The sequence below is a fragment of the Schistocerca piceifrons genome, chromosome 4 (assembly GCF_021461385.2).
Source record: "Schistocerca piceifrons isolate TAMUIC-IGC-003096 chromosome 4, iqSchPice1.1, whole genome shotgun sequence".
NCBI classification, from domain to species: Eukaryota; Metazoa; Arthropoda; class Insecta; order Orthoptera; family Acrididae; genus Schistocerca; species Schistocerca piceifrons.
In genome coordinates, this window is record NC_060141.1 from 138,844,012 (window position 1) to 138,870,666 (window position 26,655).

The following is a 26,655-nucleotide window of genomic DNA, read 5'->3' on the forward strand; positions in this document are numbered from 1 at the left end:
TGGAGGACTTACGGTCAAGTAAGGCAGAAGGGATAGATAACATGCCATCAGAATTTCTAAAATCATTGGGGGAAGTGGCAACAAAACGACTATTCATGTTGGTGTGTAGAATATATGAGTCTGGCGATATACCATCTGACTTTCGGAAAAGCATCATCCACACAATTCCGAAGACGGCAAGAGCTGACAAGTGCGAGAATTATCGCACAATCAGCTTAACAGCTCATACATCAAAGCTGCTTACAAGAATAATATACAGAAGAATGGAAAAGAAAATTGAGAATGCGCTAGGTGACGATCAGTTTGGCTTTAGGAAAAGTAAAGGGACGAGAGAGGCAATTCTGACGTTACGGCTAATAATGGAAGCAAAGCTAAAGAAAAATCAAGACACTTTCATAGGATTTGTCGACCTGGAAAAAGCGTTCGACAATATAAAATGGTGCAAGCTGTTCGAGATTCTGAAAAAAGTAGGGGTAAGCTATAGGGAGAGATGGGTTATATACAATATGTACAACAACCAAGAGGGAATAATAAGAGTGGACGATCAAGAACAAAGTGCTCATATTAAGAAGGGTGTAAGACAAGGCTGTAGCCTTTCACCCCTACTCTTCAATCTGTACATCGAGGAAGCAATGATGGAAACAAAAGAAAGGTTCAGGAGTGGAATTAAAATACAAGGTGAAAGGATATCAATGATACGATTCGCTGATGACATTGCTATCCTGAGTGAAAGTGAAGAAGAATTAAATGATCTGCTGAACGGAATGAACAGTCTAATGAGTACGTAGTATGTTTTGAGAGTAAATCGGAGAAAGACAAAGGTAATGAGAAGTAGTAAAAATGAGAACAGCGAGAAACTTAACATCAGGATTGATGGTCACGAAGTCAATGAAGTTAAAGAATTCTGCTACCTAGGCAGTAAAATAACCAATGATGGACGGAGCAAGGAGGACATCAAAAGCAGACTCGCTATGGCAAAAAAGGCATTTCTGGCCAAGAGAAGTCTACTGATATCAAATACCGGCCTTAATTTGAGGAAGAAATTTCTGAGGTTGTACGTCTGGAGTACAGCATTGTATGGTAATGAAACATGGACTGTGGGAAAACCGGAACAGAAGAGAATCGAAGCATTTGAGATGTGGTGCTATAGACGAATGTTGAAAATTAGGTGGACTGATAAGGTAAGGAATGAGGAGGTTCTACGCAGAATCGGAGAGGAAAGGAATATGTGGAAAACACTGATAAGGAGAAGGGACAGGATGGTAGGACATCTGCTAAGACATGAGGGAATGACTTCCATGGTACTAGAGGGAGCTGTAGAGGGCAAAAACTGTAGAGGAAGACAGAGATTGGAATACGTCAAGCAAATAATTGAGGACGTAGGTTGCAAGTGAAAGGAATTTGTGGCGGGCCGCATCAAACCAGTCAGTAGACTGATGACAAAAAAACACTGTCATAGCAGAACCGGGTGGCTGGTAAAAACATCCAACAATTAACTAGGTTTCACCTACACCTGTTATATGCAACAAGATGACTTCAATGTTACACTCGATTTTGACCTCAACAGAGACAATATTTTTATCAACTGCACTGAACACTCCCCCACCTATTGCCTCTAATCTGTCTTTCTGATATACGTTCCACGACTCGCTAAATATCTCAGAGCTTTCCACATCGGATTTCAGCCATCTCTCGGTCCCAAGAATAGTCTGAGCATGATAACTTTCCAGGAGAGCAGTAAATTCAGGAACTTTATTACAAATACTTCAACAGTTATCTGATAAAACTGTGACAGTTGAAGTGTCTTTATTCTAAATGGTGTTTGACTTCCCTTGCTGCATATCGACTGACGAGTGTTCATCAGAGCACCTCAAGCTCCTGCGTAGCCTGAAAAACCCTCTTGTGCACTCCACAAGTACTCTTGCTACCTGAGTAGCTGCTTCCTTTGTGTAGTGCATCCCTGATCTATCAAAGGGGAGTCCTAGAAATCCCCACACAATAACGCTAGTCTAGAAATATTCTGCAGCCTAGACCGTCATAGAGTCTATGGTGCTTTCAGTTGAAACCCTCCACTCAGCTTCAAACCAAAGGACCCCAATCAACTCTGGGAACGATGCTTCAAATTGTGAGCTCTGCTTGCCCCCCCTCCTCCCCCATATGAGGCCAGCAGTCTTTACCACCTCCACCAGCTGCCTGTATGAACTGAAGATCACCTCAGAACCCAAGTAACAGGCATAGTTGGTGCTGATGTGAGCCACTACATGCAGACCACTGCACCCTGCACGCTCGATAGCTGCAGGCAAGGCCACCTCCACATCTTGGATGAGGCCCCCCCCCCCCCCCCCCAAGCAGACATACCGAGTGCACATACTTCTTTGCAAAAATCCCGCAGTGAACAGACTATACTGTGCATGTTTCCTAAAAGTAGTCAAGCACATTTTCCCTTGTAGCTGGAGTCAGTCCGGGCAAATGCTGCTCACCACATTTTTCACGCAATGTCCATTGACAACAGAAAGTTGATTCCAGTGAGAAACTAAATGATTTTTAATGCACAATTTTCCATGCCCGTTCAATAGAATGGTTCCAAATTAGTGTAGTTCAATGTTCATTTTATTGATGTGTATTAACAGGGACAATAAAACACGAAGAATAACTCACACTCCAGCAATTACTTCTACAACTGCTGAAGACTCTCCATCCAAGATAACATGATGCATTCTCCCTACAAAAATTCCTCAATCCTTTATCTGAACACTAAGCAATTAACTTTAAATTAGATTCACTGAGATCATGATTGTAACATTTCAAACATTGATTTAGAAGTAGCAGTTAAAAAATTGGAAATACTGCACTGATCATGTAAGTACCTATACTGCAGTAGGAAGGGAAATGATTTTCTGCAAAGAGACTTGCTACACAATTGTAGCTCATAACTGACTACAAAATATGTTATGCACTACACTCATGAGCATCCAAAAATTATCAAACACAAACAGTTTATCAAACAAATATACAATAAAACTAGAGATTTGTGTTTCAACAAGGACATTGTTGCCACAAACTTCTAAAGAACACAAATTTAGTTTACAGTTGATGATATAGTAAACATTTTGCATGGTAGTTACAAATGTTCAGAAATACTTGATATATCACTATACGCACAAGCCTTGACACAAATAATGAAAAATTTTGGAAAATTACATGACCTGTAATATATTAGCACCTATAGTTTCTAATAAAACCCACTTAGTACACAACCTACCACAAGGAAAATCTGGAAGTGCACTTACATATGTATATAAACATGCAAAATGGATAGATTTTTTACTTAGTTGAATTTGTGACACTTTTTACACTAGCATACCCAGATTAACACTACAGCATTGTTTTGCCACACTCAAAATAGTAACAATAGAAGAACAGCAGCACAGTACATCTTCCACTGGGGGTGCCAGATAACTGGCCAATGAAAAAAAAAATTTTTTTTTAACTTTTTTTACTTTCATAGCTGATCTTTATAGATTTTTATGAGCTGAATCCAAATCTAGCCTTAGTTTTTTTGTATAACCCATAGTTTTTGAGCAACATGCTTTTTATTATATAGTATAAAAATCTTATGCTATACAGTAAATGGGGAAATTAATGAAATGCTTCATTACAACATAAGCATGGTTTGTATTTACTGTAAGCTACTTAAAACAATGATGTGCGTTAATAGAGGTTTCACTTGTCAGCTGGAATTGGTTTGTATTTTCTTCCTCTTTTTTCTTTGAAGCTTCTTATGTAGCTTTTTTTATGGAGAGTCGCTTGCTGAACTTCTCAGTGAAGTGACCAACAGTAGTCCCCCACCATGTTGGTGTTCCAGCGGCCTTGGTAGCATTTTTCCATCACTACTTTTGGATGAATCAATAAACAGCCTCCAGTCTTCCTTTTCGTACTCAATACAAAACTCATTCATTAGACCGGGAATGTCTGAGCGGTACACTAAATCATCTTCTTGTTGAAAAAACTTGGAAAATTGCTGCTCTCTCTTTCTATACATGTATATGCTGGTTCCAACTGCCAATAAGTTCTTTTTTTTAATCTAGAGCAAAGCAATTGAGCCTTTCATTAAGCCCAGATCTCTAACCAAATCGTTACACTCAGTCTGAGTAAACAATTTTGGCTCTAGACTTCCTGTATTACAATGGAATGCATCATCATCTGGTTCATCTGAATCAGAATGTACATCGGAAAATATTTCAGTTGGAATAGAATTTAAATCATCTAGTGGTTTAAGAAGTGGCAAATCTACACCATGCCCTACTGGTCGGATGGCAGACAGAAGGTTAGGATAGCTTATTACATTCTTGTTTTTCAAATTATGACCAATAATATCTACACTGCAAAAGTAGCAAACATCAGAATGATTTCTTGGTTCCCTCCATATCATAAGAACAGCAAATCTAAAGGCTTTTTCTCCTTTTTGGACCATTTTCTCTGATCTTCAACACACACATAACATGCTTTATGTGGGGCCCAAGATTTATCTTGATCAAGTTTAGATCCAAAGTATGATAGATAAACCTTTTTCACAAAGTCTGTAATGTTTCTTTGGTGTTTTTTAATCACAAATTCACCACAAATATAAAAAAAAAACTGTCAGCAGAATTTTTACAACCATGATTAGACATTGTACTGAGCACATGTACAGGAAACGGGAAAGTGACATTAGACTGACAGTAAAAAAAATACCATCTGTTAACACAAAAATAGAATCGGCCTTTTTTTGCCAGCAAATGTTTTTCAGCAGTGCTACCAACATCAGCTACATTCATTACACCTCGTTTTTAAATTATTTTAACTAAATAAAAGCTGTTAAATCCTTTAAAAATCGCTTAATTTAATAAATTTAACTGTAAAATGTGAAGAAATGTTGGGTGATACAGTTTTTTAGGTATTATATTTGGATTTCCCACCCTAAAAAACATAATAACAATGTATTTTCAGCAAAAAAGATTTTCTGTTGTTGGCCTGTGTAATTACTACTATTTACTCTGAAACCAGTTCCTTGAATTTTGTAAGTAGCTCTTTGACTTTCTTTGAGTGTCATCAAATTTAGACTTTGTAGCACTTCAAATATATTCTTCTACAAGTCACACACGTATGTGGCCATTTGTATCAACCTTCTTTGTAAATGCTCAGTGTCTACATTTATTTCTTACGCTTTGTGTATATTTTGTAACATTCTCTTATAAAAATCTCTTTTACAGACAAACTGCAATCTGCCACTCCTACATAGACAAATCAAAGCCTGTCGATTGCTTCAGTTAAAACTGCACAGCCCTGCATACTGATATTCCCAGGTGTTTGTATGATGTGAATATTGTGACTCATCAGTCAACAGCTACCACATTTCTATACTTTATTAAGTCTACAACTCAACATGTCTCTATACTGATAGTATATTAGTAACAATCTTTAATTTTACATAAATATTAGTGCCTAAATTTTGTAAGACTTACAAAAGGACTTCTACTGCCACCAGCAACAGCGCTGACCTTTCCATCAACCAATGATACTCTCCGAATACTTGAGCTCTCACTATCTGCCACAAAGACAGCCTGCAGTTCAGGAGAGTGTGTCACACCAGAAGGCTGTGCAAAAGCTGCTGCATGAGGATATAAGTTGTTACGATTTTCTTCTTTCCCAGTACCCACAATGGCAACACAAGTTCCCTCCTTATAAAACCTGTAAGCATGTGATACAAATATGGAAGAAAGAGGTTATTAATAAGAATGATGGAACATTTCTGCTTCTGTAATATTACCTACTATTATTGGGTTGGTGCATAAGTTCATCATGTTTCTCCATAAGTTTAATGAACACTACGGATACACATCACAGATACTTCAGTCATCAATAACGTATTCTCCTTCACTATTTACAACAGTCTGCCAACGCGGGAGGTGGAGAACTCATCAAGTCACGTTCAGAGTGCATTTTCATCAGGAAATGAAGTTTGCTGAAGGCTGTGCGATAGAGAGTGGCAAAGGTGAATATATGAGGGAGCAAGATCAAGTGAATAAGATGCGTGTGGAATGACTTCCCATCCCAATTGTGTTTTTTGTAAGCCTAGCAGGTGGAATAACATCATGGAATAACATCACTTCTTGCCGGTTTCCTGGTTAATGTTCTTGGGATGTGTCTCCAAGACATCTCAGTTGTTGACTATAAATGTCAGCAGTGCTCAGGGAAGCAATCTGTAGTACACCACATTGTCACTGTTCCACCAGATGCATAAACTTTTGTGGATGCGTGTAAGTCTTTGTCCAGGGACTTGCTGCCATTTATTTCCCTTATATTTGCAGAAAGACACCATTTCTCATCACCAATAATGATATTTGATAGGAATGGTCAATGCTGTTCACAAGTCTATTTGATAATGAGCAAGCAGAGATGCACATATGGCCACCCACTGACTTTTGCGATTTTGGCCCAGAGCATTCGGTACCCATACATACAATTTTTGAACCTTCCTCATTGCATGCACATGTCGCACAATGGTCGAATGATCACAGTCCATCACATTTGCCAGTTCTCAAGTACACTGAAGCGAACCGTTCTGGATTAATGTACTTTAAATGATCTTCATCACACTCCAAAGGTCTTCATGAACGTGGAGAACCAATAATGTTAAAACAATACTCCTTAAAATGAAAACCCCTTTTTATGCAGTACTCTGTCCAATGGAATTATCCCATATGTGGAACAAATGTTTATGGCTGGTTCTACTGCTGTCACCCCTCAACTGATTTCAGAGATAAGAATATGTCAGAAATATTTTGATTTCTCCACTTGGTACTCCATTTTCTAGTATCCACAGCTCCAATCATATCTTCAAATGACAAACTAACAATATGTAAACTCAAACTGTAACAGTGAACTACAAATAAAAAATGACAATCGATAAATAAACCCACAGCAACTGGAATACTAACATCTGAAACAAAAACATTATGACCTCATGCACCAACCTAGAATACAGAATCAATAATATCCACACTTTTTAACAATGAAAACCAAACTGATTTAACTGATATATTTATGTTCCTAAAACACAAGATATTGATCTCAAAGTCAATTAAAAACAGAAGAAAATCAGAGTAATTATAATTCATTAGGTTCCATAGGACCCTGTGAGTCAATGCCTTTCTCATGGAACAAGCCACTGCATATTTCACAGATACCTGGTGAGAAAATTTGAAAACCAAAATAGAAGGCTGTAACAATTAAAAGAAACACAGAAAAATGTACAATGCAATATATAATAAATATTATGTCACAGTTTGTCTCCAGGAGATACCAGTTTAAAGTAGCTCTGTCCATGTGGACGGAGAAGTTTTAATGTTGGTATGCTACTAAAGGCTATGCCGGCGATGGCAGAGCTACTGGCAGGGTCTCCCAAACCAGTCAGATCTTGAACCAGATGACGCACGTCTTACGACACCCTATCTTCCCACTCCCTGTCCTTCATCTTTTCATATTTTTAAGAAAACGGGATATGAACTTTGACAGCTGTAGAGAAAGCAATTCATTTAGGGAAGGGTTACCCCAAAATCAAGAACCTTGCTCCTCCAGATTGTGGGTTGGCAATTGGCTATCATACCTTTACAGAAATCTTGTTAACATAATAGTGCACAGATTACAAGGAAGCCTTGGAATTTGATAACATAAAATAGACGAAAAGTGTGAGAAGAACGTGTATGATTTGGGATATGAAACATTTGTAGTTTATATAAAACAAGTGCCTCAACTAGCCTAGTCAAAGAGATTGAAAGAGACAGGAAGGATTTAGTTGCTTTCCTTTTATGGAACCTGTGGGACAGGACACAAATTGGGTATGAGATTTTGTGAAAGCAGGGCTCTCGCTGCCAATGTCTCTGGGTTCTTGTCAGTGCCCCCTAGAATAGCATTATTAACAACAGACATGAAGATGTGTAAAATGTCATTTGGGAACTGCCATATGATCACAGAAGTGTGTACATCCCAAGCAAAGGATTAATTCTGTGCGGTGTTGGACGTAGTCGAGGATGCCATCCGCAATAGCAATTGTAAAGTCCTGCTGGGTGACGTGAACACTTAAGTGGTAAGAGAAGACATATTCTACTCAACAGCTGGACAATATAGTTTACATGAACTCAGCAATAGCAACAGTGCCAGGCTCATAACCTTTGTAACATCGAAAGGGTGTTCATCAGCAGCGAAAATTTCCAATGGAAGGACATACATAAGGGAACTTCGGTGCTGTCATGTGGTTAATCAGATTAGATCACATTGCAACTGACATCAAAGCAAAGAAATGGGTGATGGATGTAAAGACAGCATAGAGTGTAGAGTCCAGGAGCAAGCACTTCCTTGTAAAAAGCTGGCTACAAGAACAACCCACTGACAGAACAAGGTGGTGCACTACATCAGTTCACTCACAGATACTAAAAAGAAAGGCAAATTTCAGCTCCAGCTTAGTAACTGCTTTGAAATTCTGCAGAAAGAGGATTCACAACAGAACCCAGAAGAGTTGAAAGAAGTCAAGGCTGCAGTCAATAAGGTTGCAAATGCAGTCATCAAGAAATGAATCGGGGGCAAGAAGATTTGGTACGTGGATGAATGCAGTAGGCATTAGCCAAGATAAGAGAAGCCAATAAAAGCTGGCTACAGGGCACAGATTTTGCACGGGGCAAAGCACTGTTTGAAGAAGTACTACCCAAGCAACCCCGAGGAGAGCAAAGAGAATGTACATCAAAGGAACAATAGAGGAGCCTGAATGAGATTGCTTTAGGAAAAAGAGGCACAAAATATGTACCATAAAGTTAACTTCTTAAAGATGGTATACCAGAGCTACCAAAAATTTGTCAGGGATAATAATGATACCATACTCACCAATGAGTTCAACATGATTTCGATTATCTGCTATCTACACTAGAGGAAATAAAGAATTTTCAAGAAGAAGAAAAGTACAGGAGAAGAAGGAATCCAAGCAGAAGTCATTCAAGCTGGTGCAGAGAAACTCCACAAGAAAATTAACCACTAATCAAGAGAATCTGGACTTCCCAGAAGATTGGAAGAAAGGTGACAAAATGGACTGCACAAACTATGTAGGAATCACCCTCCTGAATATTTGCTATAAGACCTTGTCCAAATGAATACTTGATAGAACCCGGTCTTTTGCAGGAGAAATGAATAGACAAAATCAGGAGGGTTTGGAAAGAACTAATCGAATGTTAACAACATCTATGCGCAGAGCCAGCTCACTGAGGGGATGTGGGAGTGTGGCAAAGAGCTGCATGTGTTCTTCATAAATTTTAGGAAGGCATATGGCTGCATCCACAAGGAAAGCCTGCTGAATTGCCTAACCAAGTTTGGAATACCCAAGAAACTCATCAGCCTAGTCTGAGTTTGTCTCACTGATTCAAAAGGCAAAGTGAAGCTTGGGAACCAAGTCACAGAGAGCTTCTACATAAACAAAGGGTTGAGACAATGAGATGGTGTGCCACAGATATTGTTTAATGCGGCAGTCAAAAAGATAATGTGGGAAACTTTCCATAAGAACTTCAGGGGGATCAAGATAGAGGGTGAGAAAATCACACATTGCACATTTGCAGATGATGTGGCCCTGTTGTCCAGATATAAGGAAAATCATATGTGGATGAGCGACAACCTAGAGATGGGGGTGATCAGAATTGTGAATGAATCAAAGACCGAGTACCTGATGATGAGTAGGACTCATTTCTATTCAAGAGATCCACTCCGGCCTCTGACAGTCAAAATCCAACCATACAAAAGGGTTCATAATTTTAAATATCAGAGGGTAATCCTTACAAAGGATGTGTCATGTGAGGCAGAATCAAAATGAGGATTCAAGGCGCAAACTGATCGTACTTCAGTCTGAGTCAGTTTTTTAAATGAAACAATCTTTTAAGGAACCCACAAGGCTGTATGATGGCAAAAATAAGAGTATCTGGAGAATCGAGGATCCAGCATAACTGTGAACTGGGTGAAATCTACAACAGACCAAACATTGAAGTCCTATTGAGAAGCAAACAGCTGATATGGGCAGGACATGTCACTTGTATGGATAAACACCGATGGCCTTTGAAATCCAGGGGTTTTACTCCCTGCAGGAGACCACTAGGAAGACCAAAGAAAAAATGGAGAGACGTAGTCCGTAAGGACTAGCCTCAGATCAGCTTAGAGGGTGACTGGCAACAGAAAGCAGGAAGTACATAATCCAGTGGAAGAGGAGCCTTGTAGCTGCGTACAGCTGCGCCTGATTGTGTAAAGTAGAGCAATATGTCACAGTACTAGGTTCTAAGCTTCTGCTAGGAATTTTCTTACAGAATAAAAGAAGTGTACAACAAGAAAGCCTTTCAATTTACTTTTGAAAATCTAGGGTTTATCACTCAAATTTTCTAGTCTTGCCACAAACCTATTGAATAGTGCATACCTTTCCATACTACATTAAGGAAGTGTTATCCAAAAACAAACTGTTTTTTCTTCTAGTTTTTACTGACAGAATGTGACAGTTCGTTTTGAATTGGTTCATATTATAATCAAAAATACCATGGAGGAGTATCTGTATCGGAATGGTGGAGTTATATTTATGTGATGGTTGAACAACGGCATGCACAAAATTCGCAAATGTAAATGGCATATCATTTAAAGAATACTCTTTAAGAATGCACTGAGTTTGGTACCTGAAAATGATACCATAGAATGTAATAGAGTGAATGTAAGCTAAGTAAGCAATATTTCAGTGGCAGAGACAGTGAAGATTATTCTTATAGTAGTTTTATAATTCTACAAGATATCCTGTTGGAATAGCTCCAAGGGAATTTAAAATTATCAACTTCACTGATTACTTGATGACACTGAGAGAGTAAAATATCACTTCTACGAGAGTTTCATGTCAGAAGCTGTATCCACTTTTTGTTTTGATACAGTTAGTGTGAATCTGCTTTCTAAAAACCATGAACTAATTTTATCCATTGTTTGCTAAACCATTAGAGTAATCTTGAAGTAGAAGCAGTTTTGAAACAGCTGCCATGTTTAGTGGCAGATCACTGATATACAGGGCAAATATTTTTCTTGAAGTAGAAGCAGTTTTGAAACAGCTGCCATGTTTAGTGGCAGATCACTGATATACAGGGCAAATATTTTGTGAGGTGGTAGAGCTAACTACACTGAAAAGCCAAAGAAACTGGTATACCTGCCTAATATTGTGTAGGGCCCCTGCAAGCACACACAAGTGCCACAACATAACATGGCATGGAGTCGACTAATGTCTAAAGTAGTGCTGGAAGAAACTGACACTACGAATCCTGCAGGGCTGTCCATAAATCCGTAAGAATATGATGGGGTGGAGATCTCTTCTGAATAGCACATCACAAGGCATCCCAGATATGCTCAATAATGTTCATGTCTGGGGAGTTTTGTGGCCAGCGAAAGTGTTTAAACTCAGAGGAATGTTCCTGGAGCCACTGTGCAGCAATTCTGGACATGTGGCATGTTGCATTGTCCTGCTGGAATTGCCTAAGTCTGTCGGAGTGCACAATGGACGTGAATGGATACAGGTGATCAGACAGGATGCTCATGTGCGCTTCACCTGTCAGAGTCATATCTAGACATATCAGGGATCCCATATCACTCCAACTGCACGTGCCCCACACCATTACAGAGTCTCCACCAGCTTGGACAGTCCCCTGCTAACATGCAGGGCCTATGGATTCATGAGGCTGTCTCCATGCCCGTACATGTCCATCTGCTCGATACAATTTGAAACGAGACTTGTCTGGCCAGGCAAAATGTTTCCAGTCATGAACAATCCAATATCAGTTTTGAGAGCCCAGGCAAGGTGTAAAGCTCCATGTTGTGCAGTCATCAAGGGTATATGAGTTGGCCTCCAGCCCCAAATGTCTTTATCAATAATGTTTTGTTGAATGGTTCACACACTGACACTTGTTGATGGCCCAGCATTGCAATCAGCAGCAATTTGTGGAAGGGTTGCACTTCTGTCACACTGAACGACTCTCTTCAGTCATCATTGGTCCTGTTCTTCCAGGATTTTTTCCCGGCCACAGCGATGTCAGAGATTTGATGCTTTACTGGATTCCTGATATTCACGGTACACTCGTGAAATGGTTGTACGGGAAAATCCCCCCTTCATTGCTACCTCGCAGATGTTGGTTCCATTGTTCATATGCCGACTATAACACCACATTCAGACTCACTTAAATCTTGATAAGCTGTTACTGTGGCAGCAGTAACTGCTAACAACTGTGCCAGATACTTGTTGTCTTATATGGGTGTTGCCAACCGCAGCACTGTATTCTGCCTATTTACATATCTCTGTATTTGAAAGTGCATGCCTATACCAGTTTCTTTGGCTCTTCAGTGTACTTTGAATAAAACATTCCATATAACATGTGTCCAGTTTTTATAGGTTATAAGGAACAGCTGTTAGAAAGTAACCCAAACAAATACTCACAGAGGGTGTTAGGCAAAGGTAATGACTATGTTCAATGTTGAATAACCTAAATATGTTTGCATGTCCAATGCACTTTTATTTATCTTGACAACACCAAGTGTAGTTCTTCTGAGGCCATCTTTTCATTCTTTTATAAGGCCAGCACTATTCATAAACTGAATGATTAATTCATCTCTTGTGTTTACTGTTTTTGCAGCTTTTGCCTTTCAAACAGCCCAGAGGCAAAAATCTAAAAATGTAACGCCTGCAAATTTTGGTGGCCAAGAAATGTGACCATTTCTGTTGAACAATCTTCCAGGGAATGTCATGTTTAGATGATTTGTAGCCTGACAATTAGAAAGCATAGGGGCCCCATCATGCTGGAAGAACACACACATCCTTGTGGCCAAAGGAACCTCATACAACCACGCAGGAAGCTTGTTTTCAAGAAAGGCTAAGTAACAGGGACCTGTATGACTATGTGGTAACATATCAGACCCAATCAACTTGTGGTAATGATACCTTATTGTGTACTTGTGCATTGTAAGAATAACAGGTTGCTCAAGTAAATTCTCTGACACGTTTTGTGTTGTGATCTTTGCCATTTTATTAAGAATTCTGAGTTGATTTTTAGTGTCACATATTCTTATCAATCTGTAACTTATGCTAAAAATAAAAACTAATTCTATACATTCTGTAATTATGTATTATCATTTATGTGGATAGTTAATGTCAGGCCACTGTAATTGTGTCCCTGTCCAAGAATTTTTGCACACTGCAGCAAATGGCAATAAGTAGCAAGAAGATGAGATATGTGTAGGATAATGAGCAACAATGGCAAGCTATTCCATGCCATTGCTGGTGAAATTACCACACTCTAGACTGAAATAAAGACTTTGGAGTTTGCCATTCCAAAAAATATGAGCATGAAACCCCTATAGGAGAACGAAGACAGCATTAATTCAACAATGCACATGTATCGCTACACAGTGAATATTGTCAGCGGGGTGCAGACTGATGTTAAGCAAGATTTAAAGTATCTGCTGACTCAAGAGAAACATCCTGCATCACAACCAGGTGCAACAGCGAATACTCTAGCAGAGCCATAGAAACAGTCAGAGGCAACAAGGTATCTAGTTAGGCAATGAGGTATTCAGCAGTTCAACCCCACAGAACTTGCAATAGTAGGTGCTGCCATTCACCCTCTCTCAACGGCACAAGTGCTTTGTCGTGATGCAAAACATGTTCTGACAACAGAAGATGGTCAACAATCATGAGTGATTCACCCTGGTGATAAGTAACTTAGACCATCAAACTACACTGTGATACTGAACATTATAATGAACTCATCGACACATGGAGATTACAGCAAGCCTGCACAAAATCTATTGACTTCACAGTCAAGCAGGTACTATATTAGAAGAATCTAGGTGACAGGACATGTCGGAGCTCTGGTGGCACCGACACAACTTAGTAGGCAGCTCAGCAGTATCTGACAATTTGTTGTTACATGATTAGCAGCAACAACTTCTGGTTGAAGAGCAGATGGCTTTGGCAGTATATGAGGAGAGATCACCAACAAATTATTGCAGGCTGCAGGTAAGGTTTATGTGACACCTGAGTCACCTGCGACAGCTGAAATGGCATTATCAGACCTGTTGAGTGAAATTGACTGCGGTCAGCTGAACTCAACAGAAACTACAACTCTGGACTGTGTGGGTGTGTGCCATGATGACAACTCAGCTTTTCAGATGAGATCAGGAACTTACGAGCCTCAGTGGAGGCACTGACAATGCAGCTGTGCATCCAGCAGTTATGACATGGCATCAGTAACCAAAATCAAGATCAGTTCAAGCTGGCACCACCACCATATGAAACATGATGCCAGTGGAAGGACTTACACAAAGTGTGCTGGTATCATAAACATTTTGGCAGAGATGATGCAAAATGCATGTCACCATGCACTTACTTAAAGGACCAAGGTGTCTACAGTAACAGTGCAGTATCTACATGCCATTGGCAATAGCCATCCAAATGTGCATACTCTACCACATTGAAAAGACTGCAGGTGTCAGGCAAACATACTGGTACAACATTTCTAGCAGACACTATCTTAGATATCACCACATTCCCTGTTAATCATGCACCATGCAACAAGCAGGATTTTCATCCAAGACTTGAAGGCAGTTAATAACTCATTGATCAATACTCATAGACAGAAAGTATGCACTGTTGATGTGGGTTTTTCCAAAAGTTATGTGGTCTTTTCTGATTGCTGATATCTCAGAAACAATATTAGGCGCTGATTTCCTGACACATTTTGAGTACATAGCTGACTTACAGAGGGTATGATTGTTAAGCTCAGTGGACAACAGTGTAATGTCAGGGACTAAAGGTCATCCGACTTACAGTGTGCTGCAGAGAACTGACAATGTGTTGTCCTTGAAGGAACATAGCATAGCGGGAAGGTGTCAAAGTTAAGTGAATGTAGGAGGATAAGATGGTTTAGAAAAAATTTCTAGTTGCTGTAGTGAATGGCAGCTGGCTCAAAATGTAGAAAATTGTAAGTTAGTGCAGATGAGTATGAAAAACAAACCTGTAATGTTCCAATACAGCATATAGTGACATTGTTTAAATATGTGGGCATACTGTTGCAAAACGATATGAAATGGAATGAGTATGTGAGGACTGTGGTGGGGAAGGTGAAGAGTCAACTTCGGTTTATTGGGAGAATTTTCGGAAAGTGTGGTTCCTCTGTAAAGGAGACCGTATGTAGGATGCTAATGCAACCTACTCTTGAGTACTGCTTGAGTGTTTGGGATCTTCACCATGGATTAAAGAAAGACATCTAGATTTGTTACCAGTAGCCTTGAACGACACACAACTATTACGGTGATGCTTCGGAAACTCAAATGGGAGTCCCTGGAGGGAAGGCGATAGTCTTTTCGATGAACGCTCCTGATAGAATTAAGAGAACTAGCATTCAAAGTTGACTCCAGAACGATTCTATTGCCTCCAACATAAATTTCACATAAGGACCATGAAGATAAGACATGAGAAATTAGTGTTCATATGGAGGCTTAAAGCCCGTCATTTTTCTCTCACTTTATTTGTGAGTAGAACAGAAAAGGAAACAACTATTAGTGGTACAGAGTATCCTCTGTCTTGTACTGTACAATGGCTTGCGGAATATGTATGCAGATGTAGATATACCACTCTACTCCGTACGAACAGGCCTCGGACAGTTCAGCGTTACTGACTGACTGCCATGTCGTCCTCAGCCGGTAGGCTTCACTGGATATGGATATGGAGGGGCGTATGGTCAAAGCACATCACTTTCCTGGCCATTGTTAGTTTTTGTGACTGGAGCTGCTACTTGTCAGTCAAGTAGCTCCTCAACTGGCCTCACAAGTGATGAGTGGAACTTCCTTGCCAACAGCGCTTGGCAGACCCCGGTGGTACCCATCCAAGTGCTAGCCAAGCCCAACATCACTTAACTGGGGTGAAGTGATGGGAACCAGTGTCACCACTGTGCACGACCATCGGCAGATGTAGATGTAGCTGAAACATGGAAGCCTTCAGAGGACCATTCAGGAGAATTAATGAAGGTGCTGAAAGAGCAGGTTCACTGCGATGAAATCAAACACAATGCAGTACAATACATCCGTACCACACCAGGACACTGTGCACATGCAGAATCACACCTGAAAGGCTGACAGAGATGAAGAAAAATTTTGAGATGTTACAGCTGGAACAGATAATGGTCTTTGCCCCTATGCCTAGTTCACAAGCAAGATGGCTTGTGGAAGCCATAAGAGGATTAGCTGGCCTTAAATGCAAGAACAATCCCAGACAGGTACCTGCTCGCCAATGTACAAGAAGTTGGAACCTTTAGTATTGTATATTTTCTGCTGTTGTTCAGACAAAATCATTGTCATGTATTTAAGAGCAGCCGATAACTGAATGTTCTTTCAGGTATCCTGAACATCAGTCAAAATTAGTTTTTTTTTATATAGTTTACATCACAACTATGTCGATGGTCCACTATTTGCATAGGACTGTCCATGATAAACTATACTTAAAATTTTTGTAAAAGCATACTTTATATCAGATTTATAATTTTAAACATACTACTGAATGACGCAGTGTCTGGCATTTTATGTTAAATTGTATACGTATAGTCAGATGTACTGCACTGTTATTGGAATGTCAAATCTTTATTACCCACGCCATCCGTTGGCTCTAACTAATTGGGCAGCTTTCATATTTTTTACATACAAAATACTGTAATGTACTCTACATACATTTTTTAAACTACTGCATATTTTTTATTGTTTTACTCTGTATATTTATTGAACTGCCTTTTGGTGGCAGCTTCTGTGAATTGAAAATAAGTATACACAGTGCTGGTCAGTCTGCTTATTGCTGTCAGGTGGATAGCTTCTTCTGATACTGTCAACAGACGAGATGGCTCCTTATGTTGCCTCATTATATCATTACGATTTATCTGTTGTAGGCATCACACAACAAAATAGAGCATAGTGCATACAGGGTGGTAAGAAAACATCTGAAAAGTTTGTAAGAGTGTTGTAGGGTAGGTTGCAATGAGAAATAATAGTTAAGAAAAAATTTTATATGTTGTGTCATTTCTGAGGTGATTTGCATTGAAATTAACTGATCAGACCATCATGCGGGCAACTTCAAGTGGTCTGCTAGATGCAGTTAGTTTCAGTTGTTCTCATGCGTAGATGATATTGCACATGACTGCTCAGACTTTGGCTCAGGTTCGATTCTTACTACCATCCTATGTTCACTGTCTTGTTCAGTTTTAGGAAATCAAATGAAGAACATGTCCAGCAACATTGTCTTTGGTGGGCTGCTTGAATTTGCACGTGCTAGGCGGGCTGCTTGAATTTGCATGTGCAACAGCTGATCAACTAACTTCAATGCTAATTAACTCGGAAATGGTGAAAATATTGAATTTTTTCCTTAACAATTATTTCTCAGCACAACCTACCTTGCAACATCCTTACAAGCTTTTAAGACTGTTTCTGACCACCTTGTATATATTGTAACTACAAATTTTCAGGTAGATTTATTCTAAAAATCTTTTATGTATAACTTCTTACCGATGACTAGGTATTATTCCCATATACTTTACAGGACTTTATTTACAGTCTGGAATTGTAAACATGATTGTGACAGAGCATCTCACTTTAATAACCAATGTGGACACTGCTTTTTATTACGTGGTATGTACCCTTACATCTACAATAGAACAATTAATTTAGTCTATTCTTTACATTATGAATACTGGCCAGAAACATTTTTTATATTCTCAGATTTGAAGCTGGCGTTTTTAACTGACTGAAACTAGATCTTGACAAATAAAAAGTTTTCCAAAGGAAGACTGCACCACTGTACAAGACTTCATAAGGGCACTGGCTGGCACAGATTTTTCTAATGTTCTCAATTGTAAAAAGACATATAAACAGATACCATTAGCCACAAGCAACATTTTAAAGAGGGTGGTGATTACTGCATTTGGTTTATTAGAATTTTTGTTCATACCTTTAAACCTAAATAATGCTATCCAGACATGACAATGTTTCATCGATGAGGAACTTAATGAACTTTCAGTTTTTTAAAATGAAAGTTCCACTATTTGACCGCATTGATAATTTATTCCACTGTACAGTCATGATCCTACTCTTTGGCCATTTTCAGGCACCACAGTTTTGGGCATGGTCACACTTCTATAAATGAAGTCACATTAAAATCGGTTTACATTTGTTTAATATATGACGACTTCTTTTACAGAAGTCTGATAATGCCCAAAATTATGGAACTTGAAAGTGGCCAAAGCCTGGAATCATGACTGTACAGCAGAACAAACGGTCTATACAGTCAAATAACAAAACTTTCATTTAAATAGTATTAAATGACCATGTCCCCAAACAATCATAGAATTACTGACTTTCACTTTGTTTTGCCTGCTTAGTGTTCTCTCCTAATGCACAAGTGCATAAACAACATGACCACGGTGTGGTGATAAACAAAAAAGAGAAAAAAAACAGGATCATGGGAAAGACTCAAGTCACCTTCCTGGGCCATACCATTTCAGCTTACAGCATCCACCCATTGGCAAAAGAAGTTACAACACTAAAATCTCTGCCAAAACCAGGAAATTACTAACAACTGAGGTGCTTCCTGGGAATGATAAAGTTTTGTTGACTTCACCTACTGCCAACTGCAGACGTGCTGACACCACTCAAAGATGCACTAACAGGATGTGACACCACAAGATGCTGAGTGGTTAAGTAGACATCAGAGATGGGCAAGACATTCAGTGACCTCCAGATGAATTAAAGCAAGGCACTGTTACTCGGTCATCCGATTCTCTACACACAAATAGCAATTGTTGTTGATGCAAGTCAGTAACAACCGGTGCAGCACTCCAACAAGTAGAGAACACTGGCAACCACTGAAGTTTTTCTCTAGGAAGCTGCAACTGGCCCAAAAGAAGTGGAATGCATATAAATAGGGAACTGTTGGCAATTTATGAGACAGTCAGATACTTCTGTCTGCAAACAGAACCTTGACCAGTGACTATTTTTACAAATCATAAGCCCATTACCCCTGCATTCAAAAATGTCAGCAACAAATGCTCACTACAAGAGTTTCAATATACAGAATCCGTAAGCTGCACAAAAGGAGCAGAAAATTTAGTGACTGGTTCTTTCTACCATATCTGTGGAGTGTTGGAGATTGTAACAGACTGCAGAGAACTTGCTGTGGAGCAAGCCAAAGACCCACAGTTAGGTGACTCACCTACAGGACTAAAACTAGAACAAATTCCAGTACCCAACTCAAAGTTAAAGCTGTGTTGTGAAGTTTCTCAAGACAAACCACACCCATGCTTTTTGAAGAAGTTCTGAAAGACAGCATCCAGGACCTATGTTCCTGCATTCTGTGCCACCAACAAAATAAAGTGGGCAGCAATGTACAGAGTGATATCGGTAACTTTCTAGGCCCATGTTCATGTTGACTTGGTGCCCCACCCTTGACTATCAGAAAGATACACAGACTTATTCACAGCCACTGACAGACCTACTAGGTGGGTGGACACACCACCGATAGTTGATATATCAGCTAAAACTATGGCAAAAACCAAAATGAATTTTCACTTTGTAGTGGAGTTTGTGGAGATAAGAAACTTTCTCGCAGATTAAACCCATGTGCCAGACCGGGACTTGAACCTGGAACCTTTGCCTTTCTTGGGCAAGTGCTCCACCATTTGAGCTACTCAAGCACCACACAACATACTCACAGCTTTACTTTCGCCAGAACCTCACCTCCTACCTTCCTTCCAAACTTCACAGTAGTTCTCCTGCAAAACTTGCAGGACTAGCATTGCTGGAAGAAGGGATGTAGCACAATTTTGTGCTGATACTGCAAATGGCTGAAAGCAAGGGGAAACTACAAGGCATGCAGCTCTACTGGATGATTAAATGATGGTGGCTTTTTCTTGGGTAAAACAGACACCATTCGGATCTCTGGGTGGGGCTACTTAGGAGGATGTTGTCATCAAGAAAAACAAAACTGGCCTTGTACAGGTCAGACCATGGTGTGTTACATCCCTTAGAGATATATGGAAATGGTCAGGTTTAAGTTAGATATAGTCGGAATTAGCAGAATATGGTGGCATGAAGAATATGGCTTTTGGTCAAGTCATACAGAGTTATCAACATGAAATCCAACAGGGGTTGTGAGGCAGCAGGCCTAACAATGAATAAAAGAACAGAAATGGGGATAAGCTACTATTAACAGTGTAGTAAATGCATTACCGTGGCCAAGATACACACTAAGCCAACACCTGTCACATTAGTACAAGTTTATATGCCAACTAACCTTGCAAAATTATGAAGATACTGAAAGAATGTGTAGTGAAATAAACAAAATTATTCAGATAGTTAAAGGAGATGAAAATTTAATTGTAATGAGTGAAAGGAATTCAGAAGTAGGAAGAGGAAGAGAAGGAAAAATAATAGGAGAACATGGACTGAGGAAAAGGAATGAAAGAGGAAGTCATCCAGTAAAATTTTGCACAGACCATAATTTAATCATCGCTAACATTTGGTTTAAGAGTCATGAAAGAAGGTTGTAGACATGGAAGAGATCTGGGGGCACTGAAAGTTTTCAGACTGATTATATATTGGTAAAACAGAGATTTTAAAACCAAATTTTAAACTGTAAAACATTTCTGGAGGAAGCTGTGGATAACTCAGAGCAAAACTTATTGGTTATGAACTGCAGACTAAAACTAAAGAAATTGCAAAAAGGTAGGCAATCAAGGAGATGGGATCGGGATACATTGATTGAACCAGAGGTTGTTTAGAGCTTCAGAGGTGTGTGGATATGTGTGTGTGTGTGTGTGTGTGTGTGTGTGTGTGTGTGTGTGTGTGTGTGTGTGTGCGTGTGTGTGTAATATATGAATGGGTTAGCACTGAGGAATGAAATATGGAAGGCAACAGAGCATTGCATAGGTCCAGTAGAAATATTTGGATAACTCATGATATACTGAAATTAACCAATGAAAAGAGAAAATATAAAAATGTAGCAGGGGAAAGGCAACACATATGTTTAAAAATGCGACTGACAGAAAGTGCAAAAACGCTAGGCAGAAATGGCTTGAGGACAAATGCAAGATTGTAGAAGCATTCGTAACTAGAGGAAAGATACATGCTGTCTACAAGAAAATTAAAGAGTACTTCAGAGAAAAGAGAAGCAACTGTATTAATATCAATAGCTCAAGTGCAAACCAATATTAAACAAAGAAGGGAAAGCTGAAAGGAATATATAGATGTTCTATACAAGGGGAACAACTTAGAGTAATTTTATAAAATAGAAGAAAAAACAGGTGAAGCAGAGACGAGAGACATGACACTGCAAGACAACTCTCACAGAGCACTGAAGACCTAAGTGAAACGAGGTCCCTGGAGTAGGTGACACTGCCTCTGAATTATTGAGATCCTTACGAGAGCCAGCCATGACAAAATTATTCCACCTGGTGTGCAAGGTATATGAGAGGGGCAAAATACCCTCAGACTTCAAGAAGAATGTAATAATTCCAGTTCCAAATAAAACAGGTGCTGACAGATGTGAATACTACCAACTATCAGTTTAATAAGCCATGGTTGCAAAATATTGACACAACATATTTACAGAAGAATGGAAAAAGTGGTAGACACCAACTTTGGTGAACATCAGATCAGGTTCCAGAGAATTGTAGGACCATGTAAGGCAATACTGATCCTATAATTTACTTTAGAAGACAGACTGAAGAAAAGCAAACCTAAATTCATTGGATTGATAGATTTAGGGCAGGTATGGCCAACCTTTGGTGACCTGTGGGCATGATTCATATACTTACTTAAGCTCGCAGGCACTTCGTCACATGGCACGCCGTAGCACACTTAGCACTTGAAGTCAAAACTATAGCATCAGTAGTGTTAATGTTTATGGAGTAATGCACTGATATGAATGGCACCCCTTTCCCCACCTACCATGCCAACAAAGCCTACCTTAAAACAAGCATTTTAGAGAGTACATTCATTTTATGTTCACCTCATCTTCAGATGTTTACATTTATTTATACATCATGAACATTGTTTCTTTTCTTTTGGCATTTTACAATAGCTGTCCTAAGAACTTTCACTGTAAAATTCTGCAGCACCTCAGTCTCTCTTACTTGAATATCTTCCACGGGCCAGATTCAAACCCACCATGGGTTGAATATTGCCTGCAGGCTGCCAGTCGCCCACCTGTGATTAGAGAGACCTTTGGCAATGTTGACCAGACTAGTCTCTTCAAAACACTGGAGGTAGCAAGGGTAAAATACAGGGAGCAAAATGTTATTTATAATTTTTACAGAAACCACACTGCAGTTATAAGAGTTGAAGAATGTGAAAGGGAAGCCATAATTGAGAAATTAATGGGATAGGGTTGTAGCTTACCCGATGTTCTTCAATCTGTACAAAGTGATAGCTGCGAGGGAAACCAAGGTGAAATTCAGAAATGGTATTACAGTTTGGGGAGAACTAGTAAACGCTTTGCGGATTGCCAATGACATTTTAATTCTGTCAGATACTGTTAAGGACTAGGAACAATTGTTGAATGGAATGGATAGTATTTTGTAAAGTGGTTTACAATATGAGTATCGACAAAAGTAAAAAACGGTAATGGAATGCTGTCGAAGTAAATCAGGTAATGCTGAATGAATTAGATTAGGAAAAGAGATACTAAAAATAGTAGATGGATTTTGCTCTTTGAACAGCAAAATAACTGATGATGATAATTGGAATAAGGAAGATATAAAATGTAGACTGGCAATAGTGAGTAAAGGCTTTCTGAAAAAAGAGAAGTTCTTAACATCTAACATAAATTTACGCATCAGGAAGTCTTTGCTCAAGGTTTTTGAATGGAAGGGAAACATGGACAATAAGCAGTTCAGAGAAGAAGAGAAAAGAAGCTTTTAAAAGGTGTTGCTATAAATGGATGATAAAGATTAAATGGGTATATCACATAACTAACAAGGAGGTACACAATGGAATTGGGGAGTAAAGAAAATTATGGCACAACATGACTACAAGAAGGTATCGGTTGATAGGACACACTGTGAGACACAAAGTAACTGTCAACCTCATTTTTGGAGGAAAGTGAGGAGTCTAAAAATTGTAGAGGGAGAGTGAGGAATGGATACAGTAAGCAGATTTTCATGGAAGCAAAGTGCAGTTGTTATGGCAACATGAAGAGGCTTGCACAGAGATCTTCGTGGAGTTACAGCAATAGTTGCTTATAAAAAATTGTCCAAATTCAGTCTCCAGCATGGTTTCCTTTATTTCCACATGACCAAGTTTGGGCAAGCTGCCCATCTTCAGATCTATTACCAAAAATTGTCTTATAAATATAATTGGTGAAAATTACAAATGGTTTAAAATTTAAGTTTAAAGATTCTTAAGAAATTAATTATAATACAATTTGGGGCAGTGCACCATATGTTATAGTTACAGAGTAACCTTTTGGATGTGGAATTGAAAGTTCACTGTCATAACTAGCCATACACTAGCCAGCTGCGATTTCATAAAAATATTATTAAAGAACCCGACTGGTGCAACATCTACAGTTCTGAAAAGCGTCCTCTATATGTAGCGAGAGGGGCTGACATAATTCATAAGAATTGCTCCTAAATATAGCAGAAAACACTGATGTGGAATTTATTTCAATCTTCCATTAGCCCAAAACCTTCACACCCTCTCTCTGTCCACCTCCTGCCCTTCTCTCAGTCCATCTTCCCCCCCCCCCCCCCCCCTCACTGTCCCTTCACCCTGTCCACCTGCTCCTCACCCCTCTGTCCATCTCCTCTCACCCTCTAATTCCATCCCCTGCTCCCCTTTCACTTTGCCCATCTCCTCCTCCCCCTCTCTCTTTCCATCTACTCCTCAACCTCTCCCTGTCCATCTCCTCTCTCCCCTCGCCCTGTCCACTCCCTCTTCTCCCTTGCACTGTTCATCTCCTTCATCTCCTCCTACTTCCTTTCACTGTCCATCTCCTCATCCCCTTTCTTTTCTCTGTCCATCTCCTCCTCTCCCCTCTCTCTCACTTCCTCTTGCCTATCTTCCTGCCCCTCTCTCTGCCCATCTCCTCCTGCCCTCTCTCTGTCCATCTTCTCCTCCCCCTCTCTCTTTTTATCTGCTCCTTCCCTCTGCTGTCCATCTGCTTGTTCCCCCTCTGCCCATCTTCTCCTCCCCACTCTCCTTGTCTATGTCCTTCCTCTCTTGGTACATCTCCACGTGCCTCTCTCTCTGTCCATTTCTCCTCCCCTTCTCTCTCCACCTTGTCAACCTCACCCCAAGAGGAAGTTGCTGGTTCTTACACCTACAGGATTTATTTCCAGACAGTAAGAATGTGTGTACTAACTTTGGTTGAAATCAATCTGGGGGATTAGGAGGATCTTTTTACTAGCGTATCAGACCAAACACGCCAGGCTGAAAACCACACCGTGCTGAAGTCTCCTCTGCTGTGTCCAATTCAGTAACAGTAATCAGACAGCATTTGGAATGTGTGTGAAAGATAGCAAACGTAAGGTTTACTGCAATAAGCGAGCAAATGGAAACACAACACAGCTCAAAAAGTTTTAATTTGAATGTGCTGGAGAAACTAGAAATTTAAGCCCACAAAGTGAAAGACCGAGAGAAACTATTTAACAAGCAAACTGACTTCATACATAGTAACTATTACAAAATTTTTAAAGACTTGCTTTGGGATGAGGTGAGATGCTCTATCAAACATCAGCTGCGGTAGTCCTCAGCAAACCGTTGGACATGGCAGAGAAAACTTCAGTGTGGTTTGGTGTTCAGCCTGGCACAGTACTGTAGTAGCTTTACAACCACCAAATAAGAGGAAGAGAAGAGAACGTCAGAATTTTCTATGCTTCTTTTAAAGTTTAAAGATATCAAAGCCCTAAATTTTATAAGCAATGCTTAGGAAATTTTTTTATTTCAGTCCGCAGAGGGCCATTGCCAAACAGAAGGAGGAGAAGATATTTCTGGTGCATTTTAAAACTTGTGTAAAGCTGTTAATGATAATAATGTCCTCACTGATGTTTCATTCAGTAACACCTTTTATGTATTACGTCAGTCTGCAGATGCCACTTTTGAGTGGTACAAACTTGGCACCAGTTAGGATCCCTATCAAATGTCTTAAAGTTCTCTTTTTGATAATTGATTGATAAAGCTTTTTTAAAAATGTTTTAGCACTTTTAGAATCTACATAAATGTTTTATGCTATACTTAGCAGCATTTCTCATGAATTACATCAATCCACATTCTACAAGCAAAGAGAGCTTTTCAGAGCTGTAAGTACTGCATTAATCAGGTTTCCTAAGAGAAAGAGAGAGAGAGAGAGAGAGAGAGAGAGAGAGAGAGAGAGAGAGAGAGAGAAGGAGAAGAAGAAGAAGAAGAAAAAGCTGCAGCAGACTAGTGTATGGTATGGATGAGTAGGCGTAAGTTGATTCCAGACAGTTGCAGTGGGCTGGGCATGGCAGCTTTGTGGGCCTACCTCAAACAATGTAACGATTTTGCAAACATCTCTGTGGCAATGCCTCAGTGTTGACACAGCTCTATGGACAGCTACACAGCTGAAAGCTGGCAACAATGCTGCTAGCTGTCAGAGATCTTCTTACCCCACCTCAACTACAGTTATGACACAGAACTTTCAGTTCCACATTCGACAGATTACTCTGTAACTGTAACAAATGGTATGTTACATGGATTTGAATTATAACTAACTTGTTAAGAATCTTGAAGGATTCTTAACTTAAATTTTAAACATTTGTAATTTGCACCAATTGTAATTACAATATAAGTTTGTGAACAACTGTCAGTTCCTGAACCAAATGTCAATCCTATGCAGGCCTTCCTGCATTTTGCTACAGTCTTTTGGTATTGAAACCTTTGTATAAACACCAGCATCGCCCGTGAATAGCCTTATGGAGCCTTCAACATTATTCTATAGCTCATTAATGTAGATTAATGATGCGTTAAGCTGTCTGCAAGAAAGTTACCAATGCAATTACAAGTCTGCTCTGGCATTTGGTGGGCTCATTTTTTCCCACTAAATGACAATATGGAATTGAATCAAATAGTTTCCAATAGTCAAAGGACACTGCATCAACCTGGGCACCTTTGTCTGTGGTATTCTGGATCTCAAGCGTAAATGGAGCAAGCTCAGTTTCAGAAGATATATCTGCATGTCTGCAGAATCCATGTTGATTTTTATTGAACATATTTTCTGGTCTCCAAAAATGTCAGAATGTGTGAATATAAAACATGTTCCATAATTCTACAACAGACTGATGTTAGTAATATAGACCTGTAATTAAATGCATCTGTCTGACAACCGTTCTTGAATGACCTGTGCTTTTTTTCAATTGCTAGGTACTCTGATTTGCGCCAGTGACCAATGACTCCATGAAGAAGAACAAGTTCTTTTCTATAATCTCTATAAAAATTCACAGGTGTCTCATTGAATCCAGCTGCCATTCCACTATTGACCTGATTTTCTATTCTATGATCGCTTATCTGAATATCTTC

The 26,655-nt window shown here is 39.5% G+C and overlaps 1 protein-coding gene across 3 annotated transcripts in view; it reads right to left on the minus strand.

The window, feature by feature from the left end:
- The window catches only part of LOC124796315 (NHL repeat-containing protein 2), a 164,308-nt gene that overhangs the window by 56,426 nt on the left and 81,227 nt on the right, over positions 1-26,655 (minus strand). For all 3 annotated transcript variants that reach the window (XR_007016744.1, XM_047260442.1, XM_047260441.1), the window contains exon 7: positions 5,505-5,730. Coding sequence is in view for 2 of the 3 variants with exons in the window: in XM_047260442.1 (XP_047116398.1) it covers positions 5,505-5,730 (226 nt within the window). In the remaining variant the exon portion in view is untranslated. The remainder of the gene's footprint in view (positions 1-5,504; positions 5,731-26,655) is intronic.